The 18967-nt window shown below is 44.0% G+C and overlaps 2 protein-coding genes across 2 annotated transcripts in view; one reads left to right on the top strand and one right to left on the bottom strand.

Annotated features, from left to right (window-relative positions):
- The window catches only part of LOC135513812 (protein Niban 2-like), a 49730-nt gene extending 45847 nt beyond the window's left edge, over positions 1–3883 (bottom strand). Inside the window, exon 1 of the mRNA XM_064936759.1 lies at positions 3594–3883. Coding sequence (XP_064792831.1) covers positions 3594–3648 — 55 coding nt within the window. The 5' untranslated portion in view covers positions 3649–3883. The remainder of the gene's footprint in view (positions 1–3593) is intronic.
- A 6837-nt stretch (positions 3884–10720) lies between these two features.
- Positions 10721–18967, top strand: part of LOC135513502 (syntaxin-binding protein 1-like) — a 42463-nt gene continuing 34216 nt past the window's right edge. Inside the window, exon 1 of the mRNA XM_064936380.1 lies at positions 10721–10953. Coding sequence (XP_064792452.1) covers positions 10776–10953 — 178 coding nt within the window. The 5' untranslated portion in view covers positions 10721–10775. The remainder of the gene's footprint in view (positions 10954–18967) is intronic.

Below are 18967 nucleotides of genomic sequence, written 5' to 3'. Positions count from 1 at the left end.
GTGAGTGAGAAGTGAGAAGTGCCCCGCCAGGCCACGCAAAACCTCCCTTTTAGCAGCCCACCACTCCCCACAGTGAAACCCGACAACAACCCTGCCTCTTTCTGCCACAAGGAAACATTGCACATTAGCATTTCTGTTGTTCCAGCCCACACCCACTGACCAGTGATTCACAAGTTACTTACAAGGACATACTCCTGAACATGCCACCAACTAAACAAAGTGAACACAATCTAAAACGGGAAAGGAATGGTTAGTGGTGACCTCTTTCGAGAGATTACTGAAGACAACAATAGTCATGACATTCAGTCTTGAACAAGGCCATGGAGGGAGAGAGAGGACAGGAGACACACACACGGCACATAATGAACACTTCAGGGCTTGAAAGAATAACTTGGCGTCTTCAGGCCTTTGACACCCAGTACCCTAGAGCCTGGGAGACTACATGCAGCCCAAGGTCAGAGTTTGCCAAGGCCCAGTCAGAGTTTCCCCAGTCACAAGCACACATGCGTTTTTTCATGCATTCCTGCAATTCCACTTATGATACACAAGTCTCTGGATTGGCTGGCCAAGACATTAAAAGTATCACTCCAAATCCTACAACATTGCTGCCTGGTTTCCCTCTTATCTGCAAGGACCACTCCCTCAGATGCTTCCCTGATCAAGGTAGAGGGGAAGACTTTCATCTTCAGTCAAAGGTTTCCCCATCCTTCAGATTTTCACTGGTAGTTCTTCATATTGATTTATATTGTCTGCAGCTTTTCTTATGAAAATGTCCATAGAACGGGAATGCTAGAACCGATTTTGATACCGGACAGTGAAATGCTCTGTGCCTGAAACCAGTGAGGTTCATCTTCGGGTGAAGATGCTTTAAATATTCAATGAAAAACATAAGCATCGATGTGTTAAGCTAATCATTGATACTGGACGTCAATGTTGGGAGCATACATTCACTCATTTAGCCCACCACACCCTCCTAAATCCCTAAGTCTTATTCCACTATGATCAAGGCCCATCCTCTCAGCTGCCAGACTGGACACGTTTCTACAGGCACATCCATGAAACTGTCATACAGCCTGCTGCACAAGAGCCTAATCAGCCAGTCAGATAAAACTCAGTTCGTATGCTCATCCTGGCCTATGGTTTTCACACAGCTAAAGAACAATTCATTTAGTCTCAAAAAAAATAAAAAAAATAAATAGAAGTAGAGCAGGTAGAGATCTTCAAGTTCCTCAGTGTCCACCTCACTAAGGATCCATCATGGTCCACACACACCAACACAGTCATAACATCTCTTCCCCCTCAGGAGCATGAAAAGATTTGTCATGGGAAATCAGATTCTGAAAAAGTTCTACAGCTGCACCATTGAGCGCATCCTGACTGGCTGCATAACCACGTGGTACGGCAACTGCTTGGCATCCGACCACAAGGCGTTACAGGGGGTAGTGCGTACGGCCCAGTACATCATTGGGGCAGAGCTCCCTGCCATCCAGGACCTCTATACCAGGCAGTGTCATAGGAAGGCCCTAAAAATATTCACAGATTCCAGCCGTTATCTCTGCTACTGAATGGCATACAGTACCGATGCACCAAGTCTCAAACCAACAGGACACTGAACAGCTTCTACCCTTAAACCATTAGACTGATAAATAGTTAGCTATTGGTTAACTATTGAACTATCTGCACTAACTTTTTTGACTCATCAAATACACTGCTGCTACAGTTTATCATTGTCACTTTATCCCTAGTTATATGTACATATCTACCTCAATTACCCCATACCCCTGCACATCCACTCAGTACTGGTACCCTTTGTATATAGCCATGTTATTACCTCATACCCCTGCACATCCACTCAGTACTGGTACCCTTTGTATATAGCCATGTTATTACCTCATACCCCTGCACATCCACTCAGTACTGGTACCCTTTGTATATAGCCATGTTATTACCTCATACCCCTGCACATCCACTCAGTACTGGTACCCTTTGCATATAGCCATGTTATTACCTCATACCCCTGCACATCCACTCAGTACTGGTACCCTTTGTATATAGCCATGTTATTACCTCATACCCCTGCACATCCACTCAGTACTGGTACCCTTTGTATATAGCCATGTTATTACCTCATACCCCTGCACATCCACTCAGTACTGGTACCCTTTGTATATAGCCATGTTATTACCTCATACCCCTGCACATCCACTCAGTACTGGTACCCTTTGTATATAGCCATGTTATTACCTCATACCCCTGCACATCCACTCAGTACTGGTACCCTTTGTATATAGCCATGTTATTACCTCATACCCCTGCACATCCACTCAGTACTGGTACCCTTTGTATATAGCCATGTTATTACCTCATACCCCTGCACATCCACTCAGTACTGGTACCCTTTGTATATAGCCATGTTATTACCTCATACCCCTGCACATCCACTCAGTACTGGTACCCTTTGTATATAGCCATGTTATTACCTCATACCCCTGCACATCCACTCAGTACTGGTACCCTTTGTATATAGCCATGTTATTACCTCATACCCCTGCACATCCACTCAGTACTGGTACCCTTTGTATATAGCCATGTTATTACCTCATACCCCTGCACATCCACTCAGTACTGGTACCCTTTGTATATAGCCATGTTATTACCTCATACCCCTGCACATCCACTCAGTACTGGTACCCTTTGTATATAGCCATGTTATTACCTCATACCCCTGCACATCCACTCAGTACTGGTACACTTTGTATATAGCCATGTTATTACCTCATACCCCTGCACATCCACTCAGTAATGGTACCCTTTGTATATAGCCATGTTATTACCTCATACCCCTGCACATCCACTCAGTACTGGTACCCTTTGTATATAGCCAAGTTATTGTTACACGTTTTGCTTTTCTATTATTCCTCCATTTCCTCTCTCTCTCTCTCTCTCGCTCTCTGCATTGTTGGGAAGGGCACATAATACTATAACTGTTAGTCCACACCTGTTGTTTACAAAACATGTGACAAATACAACAAAAATGTTTTGGGAAAAACGTTACAACTTTCCCCCTCCTAAGCTATGCCTCTGTGTTTTACCCCAATAATGTTCTGTTCAGGACAAGGAATAGGCTATATGTGGTAATACTACATTGTGGGAACTGGACTGGAAATTGAATGGATGGAATTACTTCCTAGATGACAGAAACGAACGTGGTGTAGGCTACCTCTGGCTCTTCGTGCGGGCACCCCAGGGAACTACAGTGTTTCCCTTCAGTGCTACATTCAATTGTTAGCAACATTGACGTTGAAGACTACTGTTCAGTTTCACAGTTCTTATTCACCCATGCATGATCCGTTGCCTACAAACACACACACACACACACACACACACACACACACACACACACACACGAGGAGATGCGTTACTGTGGTAGAGGCAAACATTGACAAAATCCCAACCCACCCACTCACCTGTAAGGATCTCCTGCTTGCCCTCAAACAGGTGGCTCGAAATCACGTCTCCCACAGCGACAAAATGTAACTTCGCTTTTACCACAGTAACGCATCAGGGTGTGTAATCCCAACCCACCCACTCACCTGTAATGATCTCCCGTTTGCCCTCATCCAGGTGGCTCGAAATCACGTCTCCCATAGCGACAAATACAACTTAATCCAATGACAACTCTCCCGTTCTTTTCAAAGGCAAATAGAACACACAAATCTACCAACACAGAAACAAATTAACACAGCAACAACTTTGAACTCTGGTGCCTCCTTCGCACCCTTAGCTAAACCGCCAACATAACGTGATTAGTGAGATTGGAGTACGAGCGGGAAAGAGCAGAGTTGAGTTGAGCACAAGGCTGCAGTCTATTATTTCGCATTGAGAGAGTAAGGGAGACACACCCTCAATGTGAGTTCATATGCCAGTGAGGGGATTTGATTAATGCCCCGGGTGAACCGGGTTAGCGTTGATTCCATTCGTTTTGGAACAATGCTTCCTCCCGGGCGTGATGGTTTAGGTTAAACACGTGGAGTAATGAGTAACGTCAATATAACATTATTCAAATCATTGGTAGGATTCTGTTTTCACATGCGGAAGTTTTTTTATTTAGATGAAATGGCTTGATCTGCCTTTCCAATTAAAACTAGTTTAAAAATGCAAACATAGGCCTATATTTTTGGAAAATAGATGTATATTTCTGAACGATGCATCTTTCTGCCTTGTAGCATACGCTATTGTTCGATTTGAGAGGGCGCTCCTCCCTCGCAGATTTTTCCTGTTCAAGTTACGGGAAAAGCCTACTACACTTAATCAAACTCCCTCAGTCTCATTTCTTTAGGCAAGCAAAGGTGTGGCTTCGATAGAACTATGACTGATAAAGCCAATTCGTACAATCAAGGGCGCGTCAAGAGATCGCGCAATGATCTGTTTACCTTTGCATCGCGCGTATTCCAGAATTTCTAGCTGGAAGAGGGAGCCTAAAGAGTTTCCATAATAATTTTACGATATGTAAAGTGGTTGAATGACATTAAACTGCGTTTGAACTATAAAACAAACTGCTGTGCTTAGTTATTATGCTACATTAGAAATTACCCCAAATGTAGCCTATCGGTTAGATTTGGCCACTAACGAAAAGGTCGGTAGTTCGAATCCCCGAGCCGACAAGGTGATCAAGCGGTTGATGTGCCCTTGAGCAAGGCACTTAACGCGAATGCTCCAGATTAGGCGTTGATAATGGGTGGATTCGATTATGCTGAGCCTCTTACAAAAGTGTTACATTGTGTGAAATTCATTACTAAATGTGTAATTAACATTAATCCTACACTTTTTAAATACAAAAACAAACATTTGATTAATAAAATATTTAATCAGTCACCTGCAAATGAAAGGGGTGATGACGCAATCTTTGCAAGGGGGGGGGGGTATGATTTCATTGGTCCTCAACTCTCGGCTCAGTCTTTTCAGTCAGGGAAATTGTGCTTTTAAAACAACTGGGAACTCGAACAAATAAGAGGTCAAATTATGACGTCAGTGGTCTTCAGGTCGGAAAGTGGGAGTTTTAGAAAGAGGCGCGACGTCCCGACTAGGAATTCCGAGTTGGATAACAGTTTAAAACATATTTGTTCTAGGTCGGAGCTCGTTTTTTCCGTGTTTCTAGTTGTCGTGAACACTCGGAAGTCAGAGATTTCCGAGTTTCTATTTGTTTTGAACGCGACATTTTTGGAGTTAGCCTGCCAAATAGCCGGTTGGTTATCTTTTCCATTAAATGTAGGCTGTTTGAATTGTCTAACTTGTTTTCATTGAGAAAGCATATAACGTGTGTTTATCAAAACCAATACATTTTTTCATGTTAAAACACAGACTGCTACATAACTCCACGTGCTTAATTACGTCGCTTTTGTTTTGCGACAACTTCGCTATGGGTTTGAATAGTGCACATGGCTCACGCCCAGGAGGCAGCTCAGTTCCAAAACAAATTCAATCAACGTTCACCCGCTTCAAACCACGCCTACCCAGGTGCTCGGGATAGTTTAATAGAATTTCCTGCAGGGGGATATGGGATATACAAAAAAACACATTTACAATTCACACATGCGTATAATTGCCTACTTGAAATAGGACATATATAAGCACACACTCAACACTGTTTATATACTTTTTATTTATTTTAATTTTAATTAGGCAAGTCAGTTAATAATAAATTCTTATTTACAATGACGGCCTACCAAAAGGCTAAAGGCCTCCTGTGGGGACGGGATTACAAAAATAACTATATATATAGTTATATAAAACACACAACTATATCTATATTTATAGTTATATAAAACACACATCATAACAAGAGACAACACTACACAAATAGAGAGCTAAGACATCAACATACCAAGGCAGCAACACATGACAACACAGCATGGTAGAAACACAACATGACAATAACATGGTACCAGCACAAAACATGGTACAAACATTACTGAACACAGACAACAGCACAAAGGACAAGAAGGTAGAGACAACAATACATCACGCAAAGCAGCCACAACTGTCAGTAAGAGTGTCCATGATTGAGTCTTTGAATGAAGAGATTGAGATAAAACTGTCCAGTTTGAGTGTTTGTTGCAGCTCGTTCCAGTCGTTAGCTGCAGTGAACTGAAAAGAGGAGCGACCCAGGGATGTGTGTACTTTGTGGACCTTAAACAGAATGTGACTGTCAGAACGGGTGTTGTATGTGGAGGATGAGAGTTGCAGTAGATATCTCAGATATGGTGGAGTGAGGCCTAAGATTGTTTTATATATAAGCATCAACCAGTGGGTTGGGTCTTGCGACGAGTATACAGAGATGACCAGTTTACAGAGGAGTATAGAGTACAGTGATGTGTCCTATAAGGAGCATTGGTGGCAAATCTGATGGCCGAATGTTGAAGAACATCTAGCCGTTCGAAAGCACCCTTACCTGCCAATCTATAAATATTGTCTCCGTAATCTAGCATGGGTAGGATGGTCATCTGAATCAGGGTTAGTTTGGCAGCTAGGGAGAAAGAGGAGCGATTACGATAGAGGAAAACAAGTCTAGATTTAACTTTAGCCTGCAGCTTTGATATGTGCTGAGAGAGCCATACTCCCAAGTACTTGTAGGAGGTGACTACATCAAGCTTTAAACCCTCAGAGGTTTTTGAGGTGTTCAGAACAAGGTTAAGGGTAGAGAAAGATTGTAGGACACTAAGAAAACTTTGTTGTAGAGCATTTAACACAAAATCTGGGGAGGGGCAGGCTGATTATAAGACTGTATCATCTGCATATAAATGGATGAGAGAGCTTCCTACTGCCTGAGATACGTTGTTGATGTAAATTGAGAAGAGCGTGGGGCCTAGGATGGAGCCTTGGGGTACTCCCTTGGTGACAGGCATTGGCTGAGACAGCAGATTTTCTGACTTTATACACTGCACTCTTTGAGAGAGATAGTTAGCAAACCAGGCCAAAGACCCCTTAGAGACACCCATACTCCTTATCCGGCCGACAAGAATGGAATAGTCTACCGTATCAAAAGCTTTGGACAAGTCAATAAAAATAGCAGCACAACATTGCTTAGAATCAAGGGCAATGGTGACATCATTGAGGACCTTTAAGGTTGCAGTGATATATCCATAACCTGAGCAGAACCAGATTGCATACCAGAGAGAATACTATAGACATCAAGAAAGCCAGTCAGTTGATTATTGACAACTTTTTCCAGCACTTCCAGCACAGGGCATATACAAATGAGATGTACCTATTTTTCAAGTGTTCACAAAATTAGAGTGGGCCTTTTTCAAATAAGGTAGGGAGGAAGGATGCTGTTTCAATATTTTTCAATTGGAGTCATGGATAAGTGGATAGATAGGTGGAGTGTGTCTGAAAGTGTGCGTTGCGAAATAAGTGGGAGGATCATCACGAAGTGGGTGTATGGAAACCTAACAGCTAATTGGGCGGATTGGTTGCCACTCAAGACCGTTTTGCGTGGATGCTTGCTGCGTCCTTGTAGCATTTTATCTAAGCCTAACTCTTTTCCTAACCTTAACATCATTCTCTGAACCAGCTAGGTTAGTTCTCCTAACCTGCCATGTTAATTGTTCTTTAATTTAAACACCCTCACACCCTTCAGTCTCAACCTAGAGTTTGATCTGAAGCCATTCCTGGGATTGTGTTTTTGCTATCCATTGTAACTCAGTGTTTGCAGGCCTATACAATGTATTTTAATTGTATCTATGTATGTTATCTATTCACGCTTTTTATATATGTACACTGAACAAAAATATAAACACAACATGTAAAGTGTTGGTCCCATGTTTCATGAGCTGAAAATAAAATATCCCAGAAAAGTTTGTGCCTATATTTGTTAACATCCCTGTTTAATGAGCATTTCTCATTTGCCAAGATTATCCAACCACCTGACAGGTGTGGCATTTCAAGAAGCTGATTAAACAGCATGATCATTACACAGGTGCACCTTGTGTTGGGGACCATAAAAGGCCACTATAAAATGTGCAGTTTGTCACACACAGTGCATGTTTTGAGGGAGCTCGCAATTGGTATGCTGACGAAAGAAATGTTCACCAGAGCATTTGCCAGATATTGATTGAATGTTCATTTCTCTAACATAAACTGCCTCCAATGAGAATTTGGCAGTATGTCCAACCTGCCTCATAACTGCAGACCACATGTAACCATGCCATCCCAGGACCTCCACATCCGGCTTCTTTACCTGGGGGGGGGTTGTCTGGGGAGGGCAGGTTAGGATCATTAACGCGGCACATTAGTTCTCTTAACCTCCCATGTTAATTCTCCTAACCTGCCACAGGGCTAGGGGGCAGTGTTCTGAAGTTCAGATGACTGATGTGCCCAAAGTACTCAGGCTCAGAAGCTAGGATATGCATATAATTGGTAACATTGGATAGAAAACACTCTGAAGTTTCTCAAACTGTTAAAATAATGTCTGTGAGTATAACAGAACTGATATGGCAGGCGAAAACCAGAGAAAAATCCATCCGGAAATGTGTTTTTTGAGGTCACGGGCCATTTCAATGCTAGCCTATGGGATATACAAATAACAAGGACCCAGATTGCAGTTCCTATGGCTTCCACTAGATGTCAACAGTCTTTAGAAAGGGTTTTAGGCTTGTTTCTTGAAAAATGAGCAGGTAGTTTTTCCAAAGTGTCCCTTATTAGAAAAGTAGTCTCTTCATTATTTATCTTCCCTAATGAACATAATATTCTCTGTCTTAAATTTGATAATTTATTTAGATATTAGATTACCTGAGGATTAATTTGAAACATTGTTTGATGGACATTTTAACATTTTGGATTTGTTTGTATGCATGTTGAACGAGTGGATTACTGAAATCAATGGCGCCAACTAAACAGACTTTCTTGGATCTAAAGAAGGACTTTATCAAACAAAACGACAATACATTGTGTATCTGTGACCGTTGGGATTGCAAACAGAGGAAGATCTTCGAAAGGTAAGTGATTTATTTAATCACTATTTGTGATTTTTGTGACGCCTGTGCTGGTTTGAAAAAGTATTTTGATGTGAGGTGCTGTCCTCATATAATCGCATGGTATGCTTTCGCCTTAAAGGACTTTTGAAATCAGATAACGCAGTTGGATTAACAAGAAGTTAAGCTTTTAAATGATGTAGGACACTTGTATGTTCATGAATGTTTCTTATTACTATTATGTAATTTGAATTTGGCGTCTCCAACTTCACCGGATGTTGTCGATTTTTGATCCCGCTAACGGGATTGGATCCCTAAGATTAATGATCCTAACATGCCAAGTTAATTATCCTAACCTGCCAAGTTAATTATCCTTACCTCGCAGTGGTCTAAGGCACTGCATCACAGTGCTAGCTGTGCCACCAGAGATTCTGGGTTCGAGCCCAGGTTCTGTCGCAGCCGGTCGCGACCGGGAGGTCCATGGGGAGACGCACAATTGGCCCAGCGTCATTCGGGTTAGGGAGGGTATGGCCGGCAGGGATATCCTTGTCTCATCGTGTACTAGCAACTCCTGTGTCGGGCCGGGCGCAGCGCACACTGACCTTCTCATGGCTCACTTCTCCCGAGTCCGTACGAGAGTTGCAGCGATGAGACAGACTGTAACTGCTACCAATTGGGTAAAGGGGTAAAAAAAAAAAAAATATCCTAACCTGCCTCGTTAATTCTCCTAACCTGCCTCGTTAATTCTCCTAACCTGCCTCATTAATTCTCCTAACCTGCCTCATTAATTCTCCTAACCTCCCATGTTAAGTATCATAACCTTTCTAACCTGCTGAGCTAAAATGCTACAAGGAAGCAGCCACGCAAAACAGTCTTGAGTGGCAACCAATCTGCCCAATTAGCTGTTCCATCAATGGTGGAAAAAGTACACACTTGTCATATTTGAGTAAAAGTAAATATACCTACCTTAATACAAAATTACTCAAATAAAAGTCAGCCAGTGAAACATTACTTGAGTAAGGGTATACAAGTATCTGGTTTTAAATGTACTTAAGTACAGTGGTGAAAAAAAGTACTCAATTGTCATACTTCAGTAAAAATAAATGCTAAACATCAAATTCCTTATATTTAGCAAACCAGATGGCCAAATGTTCTTGCTTTTAAATTTACCGACAGAAAAAGGGATCACTCCAAAACTCCAGACATAATTTTCAAACATGGTATTTGTGTTTAGTGAGTCCGCCAGATCGGAGGCAGTAGGAATGACAATGTGTTATATTGATATGGGTGTGAATTGGCCAATATTGCTGTCCTTCCTGAGTATTCCAAATGTAACTAGTACTTTTAGGGTGTGTATGGGATTATAAAGTACATATTTTCCTTAGGAATGTAGTGAAGTAAAAGTTCTCAAACATAAATAATAAAGTACAGATACCCCAAAAAACGACTTAAGTAGTACTTCAAAGTATTTTTTACTTAAGTACTTTTCACCACTGGTTTCTATACACGCACTTGTGTTGATCCTACCCGTTACTTCACAACGCCCACTTTCAGACACTCCACCTATGCAGTTAACCCAGAGAGGAAGAGGCGAAGGGAGAGGTGTTACTCCGCCCAAAATCTGTTCACAAAAATAATTGAAGAATTTTGTGTGTCAAATTTGGTTGTTCACACGCATATCTGCCCTCTCATTGGCTAGTATGGTCCCACCACAGGAGGTTGGTGGCACTTAAATCGGGGAGAACGGGCTCCTGGTAATGGCTGGAGCGGAATGGAAGCCATTCCATTCGCTCAGTTCAAACAATGCCTTCCATCTTTGAGGACGTATTTACATTTTTAGAGTGGTCATTTGACTATCTTGTCAATATAATAGAACATATTTGGTTACTCATACAAGAGAGGAAGAGGCGAAGGGAAAGGGAAACAGGACCCAAAATCTGTCTTCTCCAGCAGGTGTCTTCTCCAGCACATTTTAAAAAAAGTAAAAAGCCCGCTCACCAAGTGAAGAGTTTTGGTATGGATGTCATCAGTGTCGAATTTGGTCAAAAAAAATATGTAATGGCTGATTTGCTACGTGAGGATTATTTGATCAAATATACATTTCGTAATCCTTAACTTGTTACGAGTGTACTGATATCAGACGGACACGTGACATCCCGGCAACGTTGTGCCTGTTCTTCACGAGTATCTTCCCTCTCATTAGCTAGAATGGTCCCACCTGATCTTGCCTCCTCCCGAATGCTTTCCATTTTTGATTACATTTATTTTCATTGTTAGAGTGGCCACTTGAGTATCTGGTCAATATAATGGATAATCTGTGCCCATACCTGTTTGAATGTCACGCGCACAAAATGAGACCTTTGTTTACCTAGACGTTACTGCCCCCCTGTGGACATCTCTAGGTAGTTTGATAATTTCGTCAATGTTTATACATTGACTATGTATTGCACTTGCGCTAAAAATATAAAATGTAAGTGTTGAATCATTCATTTTTATTACGCTCGTGACACAACCAAATTAAAATCTGAAGTCATTTGCCTAAAAACGTTACTTTATTCTAACTCTAATGTAAAATACAGTAACTTTAACTTGATAATTGATACTCTGCAGAAAGCCAGAAATAATTTGTGTTTATTTAAAAATTAGACTATGTAATCATTAGGTATGACCGACGAAATCAGCATGGTTGTACAGTAGCCTGCAGGCAAGGCGGAGGCGTAAAGGATTAGGTCTCCAGTATACTACATCGCTGTATTTGCTGAGGTTGGGTCGGGTTATTTAGGGAGCTAGAGAGGGGGATTTAGAGACGTGTTCACAACAGAGGCATCACCATGGCACCACTCGGACTAAAAGCCATTGTGGGAGAAAGTAAGAATATTTATTTGCATTTAACGATCAACCACCGATATGTAGGCTAGCACTGTGTACTGCGTGTAGACTATTTTATTTTTGACAGTAGGCTATTCTAACAGTAATTTAGGCTACTTTAATTGGTTTGAATTACTATTTTATTTATATATCTATTTGTAAATCAAACATTATTTAAGAACATCATTTTGCCAAAAACGTCTTGAGAAGTAGAAATATTGAAAGTAAAATATAGTGCGTCCTGCATCCGATACGTTTTGCACAAGGTGCGTAAAGGCGCTCAGTTCTCCTATCTCTCCCAGTTCATCTGGTGGTCCCATTTATTCTATTGCTCTACTGGATAGCACACTAATTGAAAGTCAATTGAAACACCAATGCAAAGAATGTATCAAAAGTCATTATATCTTTGCAAGGATCCACACTGACCCACAGCTTATTTTATCCTGTCTGCCAGTAGGTTACAGACTGGCATGTTGGTGGTCTTGGCTCTTCTGTTAGTTAACCTTCTGAGACACAATCATTGTGGTTGTCTGGCTCAGAGAGACAGGAGAAGTGTAATTTGTGCATCCCAAATGCACCCTATTCCCTATATAGTGCACTTGACCAGAGTCCTATGTGCCCATATTGTCCCTGGTCAAAAGTAGTGCATTATACAGGGAATAGGGAACCATTTGAGAGGCAGACATTATCTTACATTCCCAAGCTTCTTGTGAGTTTGTGTTGTTGCTGACTGACATGTTTATGGGGCATTGAGGCAATTCTCCCTAGCTAAACCAGTTGGTTAATTGGATAGTAAATTAATTCAATGATAGATGGACAGGTTGCCTCTATAACCCTCAACCCATGTTCAAAACAACATTGTTTGAAAATCATATCAAAACCCAATTTTATTGGTCGCATACACATTTTTTAAATATGTTATTGCGGGTGTAGCGAAATGTTTGTATGCCTAGCTCCAATGAAGCATAGGCCTATTTCTGTTTTTTGGTAAGCTTTTGGTTTGTAGGATATATTGTCATGGGCGTTGTTACGTCACATCCTGTGGGACAGAAAGAGCCCAGAAATAGCAGCCCAGTTCTGTGGCGTAAGAGGATTGAAAGAGATTAAGCCCTGTGATTGCTGTGTGTCCCTCTCACTGACTCACTCCAGTAGATAGATAGGACAGCTTTTTAATTATATATTTGAAGCTCATACCCCCTCCCTCTACTACCCTCAACGTCAGCAAAACAAAGAAACTGATCATGCACTATAGGAAATGGATGGCTGAGCACGTTCCCATCCACATCAGTGACTGTAGTGGAGAGGGTGGAGAGCTTCAAGTTCCTCAGTGTCCCCATCACTGAGGAATTAACATGGTCCACACACACTAACACTGTCGTGAAGAAGGCACACCAGCTCTTCCCACTCAGGAGCCTGAAAAGATATGGCATGGGCCCTCAGGTCCTCAAAAAGTTATACAGCTGCACAATTGAGAGCATCTTGACTGGCTGCATCACCGCTTGGTACGGCAACTGCTTGGCATCTGCCCGCAAGGTGTTACAGGGGGTAGTGCGTACGGCCCAGTACATCACTGGGGCCAAGCTTCCTGCCATCCAGGACCTACAGTACCAGTCAAAAGTTTTAGAACCTTTTCATTCAAGATTTTTTCTTTATTCTTACTATTTTCTACATTGTAAAATAATAGTGAAGATGTCAAAACTATGAAATAACATATGGAATCATGGAGTAACCAAAATAGTGTTAAACAAATCAAAATACATTTAATATTTTAGATTCTTCAAAGTAGCCACCCTTTACCTTGATAACAGCTTTGCACACTCTTGACATTCTCTCAACCAGCTTAAACTGGAATGCTTTCCAACAGTGTTGAAGGAGTTCCCACATATGCTGAGCACCTGGCTGCTTTTCCTTCACTCTGTGGACTAACTCATGCAAAACCATCTCAATCGGGTTGAGGTCGGGTGATTGTGGAGGCCAGGTCATCTGATGCAGCACTCCATCACTCTCCTTCTTGGTCAAATAGCCCTTACACAACCTGGAGGTGTGTTGGGCCATTGTCCTGTTGAAAAACAAATGATAGTCCTACTAAACGCAAACCAGATGGGATGGGTATTGCTGCAGAATACTGTGGTACTCATGCTGGTTAAGTGTGCCTTGAATTCTAAATAAATCACTGACAGTGTCACCAGCAAAGCACCATCACACCTTCTCCTTCATGCTTCACAGTGGGAACCACACATGTGGAGATCATCCGTTCACCTACTCTGCGTCTCACAAATACATGGTGGTTGGATCCAAAAATCTCAAATTTGGACTCATCAGACCAAAGGACAGATTTCCATCGGTCTAATATAAATTGCTTGCGTTTCTTGGCCCAAGCAAGTCTCTTTTTCTTATTGGTGGCCTTTTAGTAGTGTTTTCTTTGCAGCCATTCAACCATGAAGGCCAGATTCATGTGGTCTCCTCTGAACAGTTGATATTGAGATGTGTCTGTTACTAGAACTCTGTGAAGCATTTATTTGGGCAAAAATTTCGAGTGAACATATCCTCTCTGCAGCAGAGGTAACTCTGGGTCATCCTGTGGCAGTCCTCATGAGAGCTAGTTTCATCATAGCGCTTGTCACGTCCTGACCGTAGTTCCTTTTTTAAGTCCCCATTTTATTTTGGTCAGGGCGTGAGTTGGGGTGGGCATTCTATGTTTTGTTCTGTGTGTTATATTTCTATGTGTTTGGCCTGGTATGGTTCCCAATCAGAGGCAGCTGTCAGTCGTTGTCTCTGATTGAGAACCATACTTAGGCAGCCTGTTCTCCCACTATGGGTTGTGGGTAGTTATTTTCTGTTTAGTGTTTTTGTTGCACCTTACAGAACTGTTTGTTTGTCGGTTTGTTGTTTTTGTTTAGTATTCACCTTTATTAAAATTATTATGAATACGTACCACGCTGCACTTTGGTCCTCTTCTCCTTCTCCCGACGACAATCTTTACAGAACTACCCACCACGAAAGGACGAAGCAGCGTGGTGAAAGGGAATCCTGGACAGGTGAGCAGCACTATCTGGAGTATGAGACAACCTGGGAGGAGATAGAGAGGTGGTCGGTCGACCCAGGGAGAGTGCCGGAGCCCGCCTGGGATTCTCTAGAACAGTGCGAGGAGGTATACCGGAGAATGGAATTGGCGACACAAACAAGGCAGCACGAGAGGGGGGCACACGGGGAGATTGGCGGAGTCAGGTGACAGACCTGAGCCAACTCCCCGTGCTTACCGGAAGAAGCGCAGTACTGGTCAGGCACCGTGTTATGCGGTCAAGCACACGGTGTCGCAAGTACGCGGTCATAGCCAGGTGCGCTATAGGCCAGTCCCCCGCAAGTGCCATGCGAGAGTGGGCATCCAGCCAGGGCGTGTTGTGCCAGCTCAGCGTGTTTGGTCTCCGGTACGCTGTTTCGGCCCAGGGTATCCTGCGCCGGCGCTGCGTGCTGTGTCTCCGGGGCACTGGGAAGGGGCAGTTCGCCCTATGCCTGCACTCCGCCCGTGCCGGGCGAATGTGGGAATTGAGCCTAAGGGAGAGGTGCGAGTGGTATGCACCAGATCTCCAGTGCACCCCCACAACCCGGTTCAACCTGTGCCTGCACTCTGGATGGTCCGGGCTAAAGTGGTCATCCAGCCTGGAGCAGTGGTGCCAAGGCTGCGCACCAGAGCGCCAGTGCTCCCCCACAGCCCGGTCCATCCGGTGCCTCCACCACGCACCACGCTCCTGTAGGTCTCCCCAGCCTGGTGGGTCCTGTGGCAGCCCCACGCACCAGGCTGTCTCTCTGTCTCCTCCCTCCAGGTTCTCCCGCCTGTCCGGCGCTTCCAGAGTCTCCCTTCTGTCCGGAACGGTCAGAGCAGCCCGTCAGTCAGGAGCTGCCAGAGCCGCCCTTCACTCCGGAGCTGCCGGACTCACCCTTCACTCCGGCTATGCCGGAGTCTCCCTCGTCTGTCCGGCGCTGCCGGAGTCTCCTGTCTATTCGGGGCCCGCTGCAAGGGTCCCCAGTCCGAGGTCGGCGGCGAAGGTCGCCGCTCCTAAGGCGCCACCTAGGTGGGCCAAGACTAAGGTGGAGTGGGGTCCACGTCCCGCGCCAGAGCCGCCACCTCGGACAGATGCCCACCCAGACCCTCCCCTATGGGTTTAGGTTTTGCACCTTTGGGAGGGGGAGGTACTGTCACGTCCTGACCTTAGTTCCTTTTTTATGTTCCTATTTTAGTTTGGTCAGGGCGTGAGTTGGGGTGGGCATTCTATGTTATGTTCTGTGAGTTTATATTTCTAGGTGTTTGGCCTGGTATGGTTCCCAATCAGAGGCAGCTGTCTGTCACGTTCTGACCATGGTTCTGTTATTTTATTCTTTGTTTTAGTATGGTCAGGGCGTGAGTTGGGGTGGGCAGTCTATGTTTGTTTTTCTATGTTGGTTTTTGTGTTCGGCCTAGTATGGTTCTCAATCAGAGGCAGGTGTCGTTAGTTGGCCTGGCTACGGGGAGCATTCAACCAGTTAAGGTTGGGCAGGCTCGGTGCTCAAGAACTCCAGTGCGCCTGCACGGTCCGGTCTATCCGGTGCCACCTCCACGCACCAGCCCTCCGGTGGCAGCCCCCCGCACCTGGCTGTCTCTCCATCTTTCCCTACAGGTGCTCCCGCCTGTCCAGCGCTGCCAGAGCCTTGCTCCTGCCCAGCGCTGCCAGAGACTCCGGTCTGTCCTGAGCCGCCAGAGTCTCCTGTCTGTCCTGAGCCGCCGGAGTCTCCCATCTGTCCTGAGCCGCCGGAGTCTCCCGTCTGTCCTGAGCCGCCAGAGTCTCCCGTCTGTCCCGCCGGAGTCTCCCGTCTGTCTAGCCAGAGCCGCCAGTCTGTCTAGCCAGAGCCGCCAGTCTGTCTAGCCAGAGCCGCCAGTCTGTCCTGAGCCGCCAGTCTGTCCTGAGCCGCAAGAGCCGCCAGCCAGCCAGGAGCCGCCAGAGCCGCCAGCCAGGAGCCGCCACAGCCGCCAACCAGCCAGGAGCCACCAGGGCCGCCAGCCAGCCAGGAGCCGCCAGAGCCGTTAGTCAGCCAGGTGCTGCCGGAGTCTCCCGCCTGTCTGGCGCTGCCGGAGGCTCCCGCCTGTCCGGCGCTGCCGGAATCTCCCGTCCATTCGGCACCCATGGCGAGCGTCGCCACTCGTAAGAGGCCACGGGGGCGGTTGAGGAGGCACACAAAAACTGTGGTGAAGTGGGGTCCACGTCCCACGCCAGAACTGCCACCGCGGACAGACGCCCACCTAGACCCTCCCCTATAGGTTCAGGTTTTGCGGCCGGAGTCCACACCTTTGTGGGGGAGGACCATGGTTCTGTTATTTTATTCTTTGTTTTAGTATGGTCGGGCGTGAGTTGGGGTGGGCAGTCTATGTTTGTTTTTCTATGTTGGTTTTTGTGTTCGGCCTGGTATGGTTCTCAATCAGAGGCAGGTGTCGTTAGTTGTCTCTGATTGAGAATCATACTTAGGTAGCCTGGGTTTCACTTTTGGTTTGTGGGTATTTGTTTCCGTGTGAGTGTTTGTTGCCACACGGTACTGTTTCGGTTTTCGTTTTGTTCACATCGTTTATTGTTTTGTATTTCAGTGTTCAGTTCGTTTCATTTAAATATCATCATGAACACTTACCACGCTGCGCTTTGGTTCGATCCTTACTCCTCCTCAGACGAAGAGGAGGAATTCCGTTACACTGTCAATCGTTGTCTCTGATTGAGAACCATTGAGAACCATACTTAGGCAGCCTGCTCTCCCGCTATGGGTTCTGTTTAGTGTTTTTGTTGCACCTTGCAGAACTGTTTGTTTGTCGGTTTGTTGTTTTTGTTCAGTATTCATATTCATTAAAAGTATTATGAATATGTACCACGCTGCACTTTGGTCCTCTTCTCTTCCCGACGACAATCGTTACAGCGCTTGATTTTTCATGCGACTGTACTTGAAGAACTTTCAAAGTTCTTTACATTTTCCGGATTGATTGAGCTTCATGTCTTAAAGTGATGATGGACTGTCATTTCTCTTTGCTTATTTGAGCTGTTCTTGCTATAATATGGACTTAGCCCTATTTGGTAAAAAACCATCTTTTGTATATCACCTCTACCTTGTTACAACACAACTATTTGGCTCGAACACATTAAGAAGGAAAGAAATTAAACAAATTAACTTTTAACAAGGCACACCAGTTAATTGAAATGCATTCCACATGACTACCCCATGATACTGGTTGAGAGAATGTCAAAAGTGTGCAAAGCTGTCAAGGCAAAAGGGTGGCTACTTTTAAGAATCTCAAATATAAAACTTTGTTTGGTTACTACATAATTCCATATGTATTATTTCATAGTTTTGATATTTTCACTATTATTCTACAATTTAGAAAATAGTTATAAAAAAAAGAAAAACCCTTGAATGAGTATGTGTGTCCAAACTTTTGACTGGTTCTGTATATTCTAGGCGGTGTCAGAGGAAGGCCCAAAAATGTGTCAGTCTCCAGTTGTCACGATCGTAGGGAGTAAACCAAAGCGCAGCGTGGTTAGAATACATTCTTCTTTATTTAATGAAGAACACTTAAACAAAAACAACAAGACAAATGTGACCGCTATACAAACAATGTGCATACGTATAACATAGACAATAACCCACAAAATACCCAAAGCAGACGGCTGCCTAAATATGATTCCCAATCAGAGACAACGATAAACACCTGCCTCTAATTGAGAACCAATCTAGAAAACCATAGACCAACATAAACACCTAGATGAAAACAACCCCATAAATCTACAAAAAACCCTAGACAGTACAAACACCCTAGAATAAGACAAAAACACACATATCACCCTTGTCACACCCTGACCTAACCAAAATAATAAAGAAAACAAAGAATACTAAGGTCAGGGCGTGACACCAGTCCCCCAAGTTAAAGACTGTTCTCTATGCTATCACACCAAAGAACCCTTAACAGCTTCTACCCCCAAGCCATAAGACTGCTGAAAAATGTATCAAATGGTTACCAGGACTATTTACATTAGTAAATTGACTCAGTACCTGTACCCCCTGTATTTAGCCTCATTATTGTCATTGCATTTTCTTGTGTTACTTATTGATTGTAT

Source organism: Oncorhynchus masou, chromosome 25 (genome assembly GCF_036934945.1).
Source record: "Oncorhynchus masou masou isolate Uvic2021 chromosome 25, UVic_Omas_1.1, whole genome shotgun sequence".
Taxonomy (NCBI): Eukaryota; Metazoa; Chordata; class Actinopteri; order Salmoniformes; family Salmonidae; genus Oncorhynchus; species Oncorhynchus masou.
This window is presented reverse-complemented; position numbering and strand designations above follow the sequence as displayed.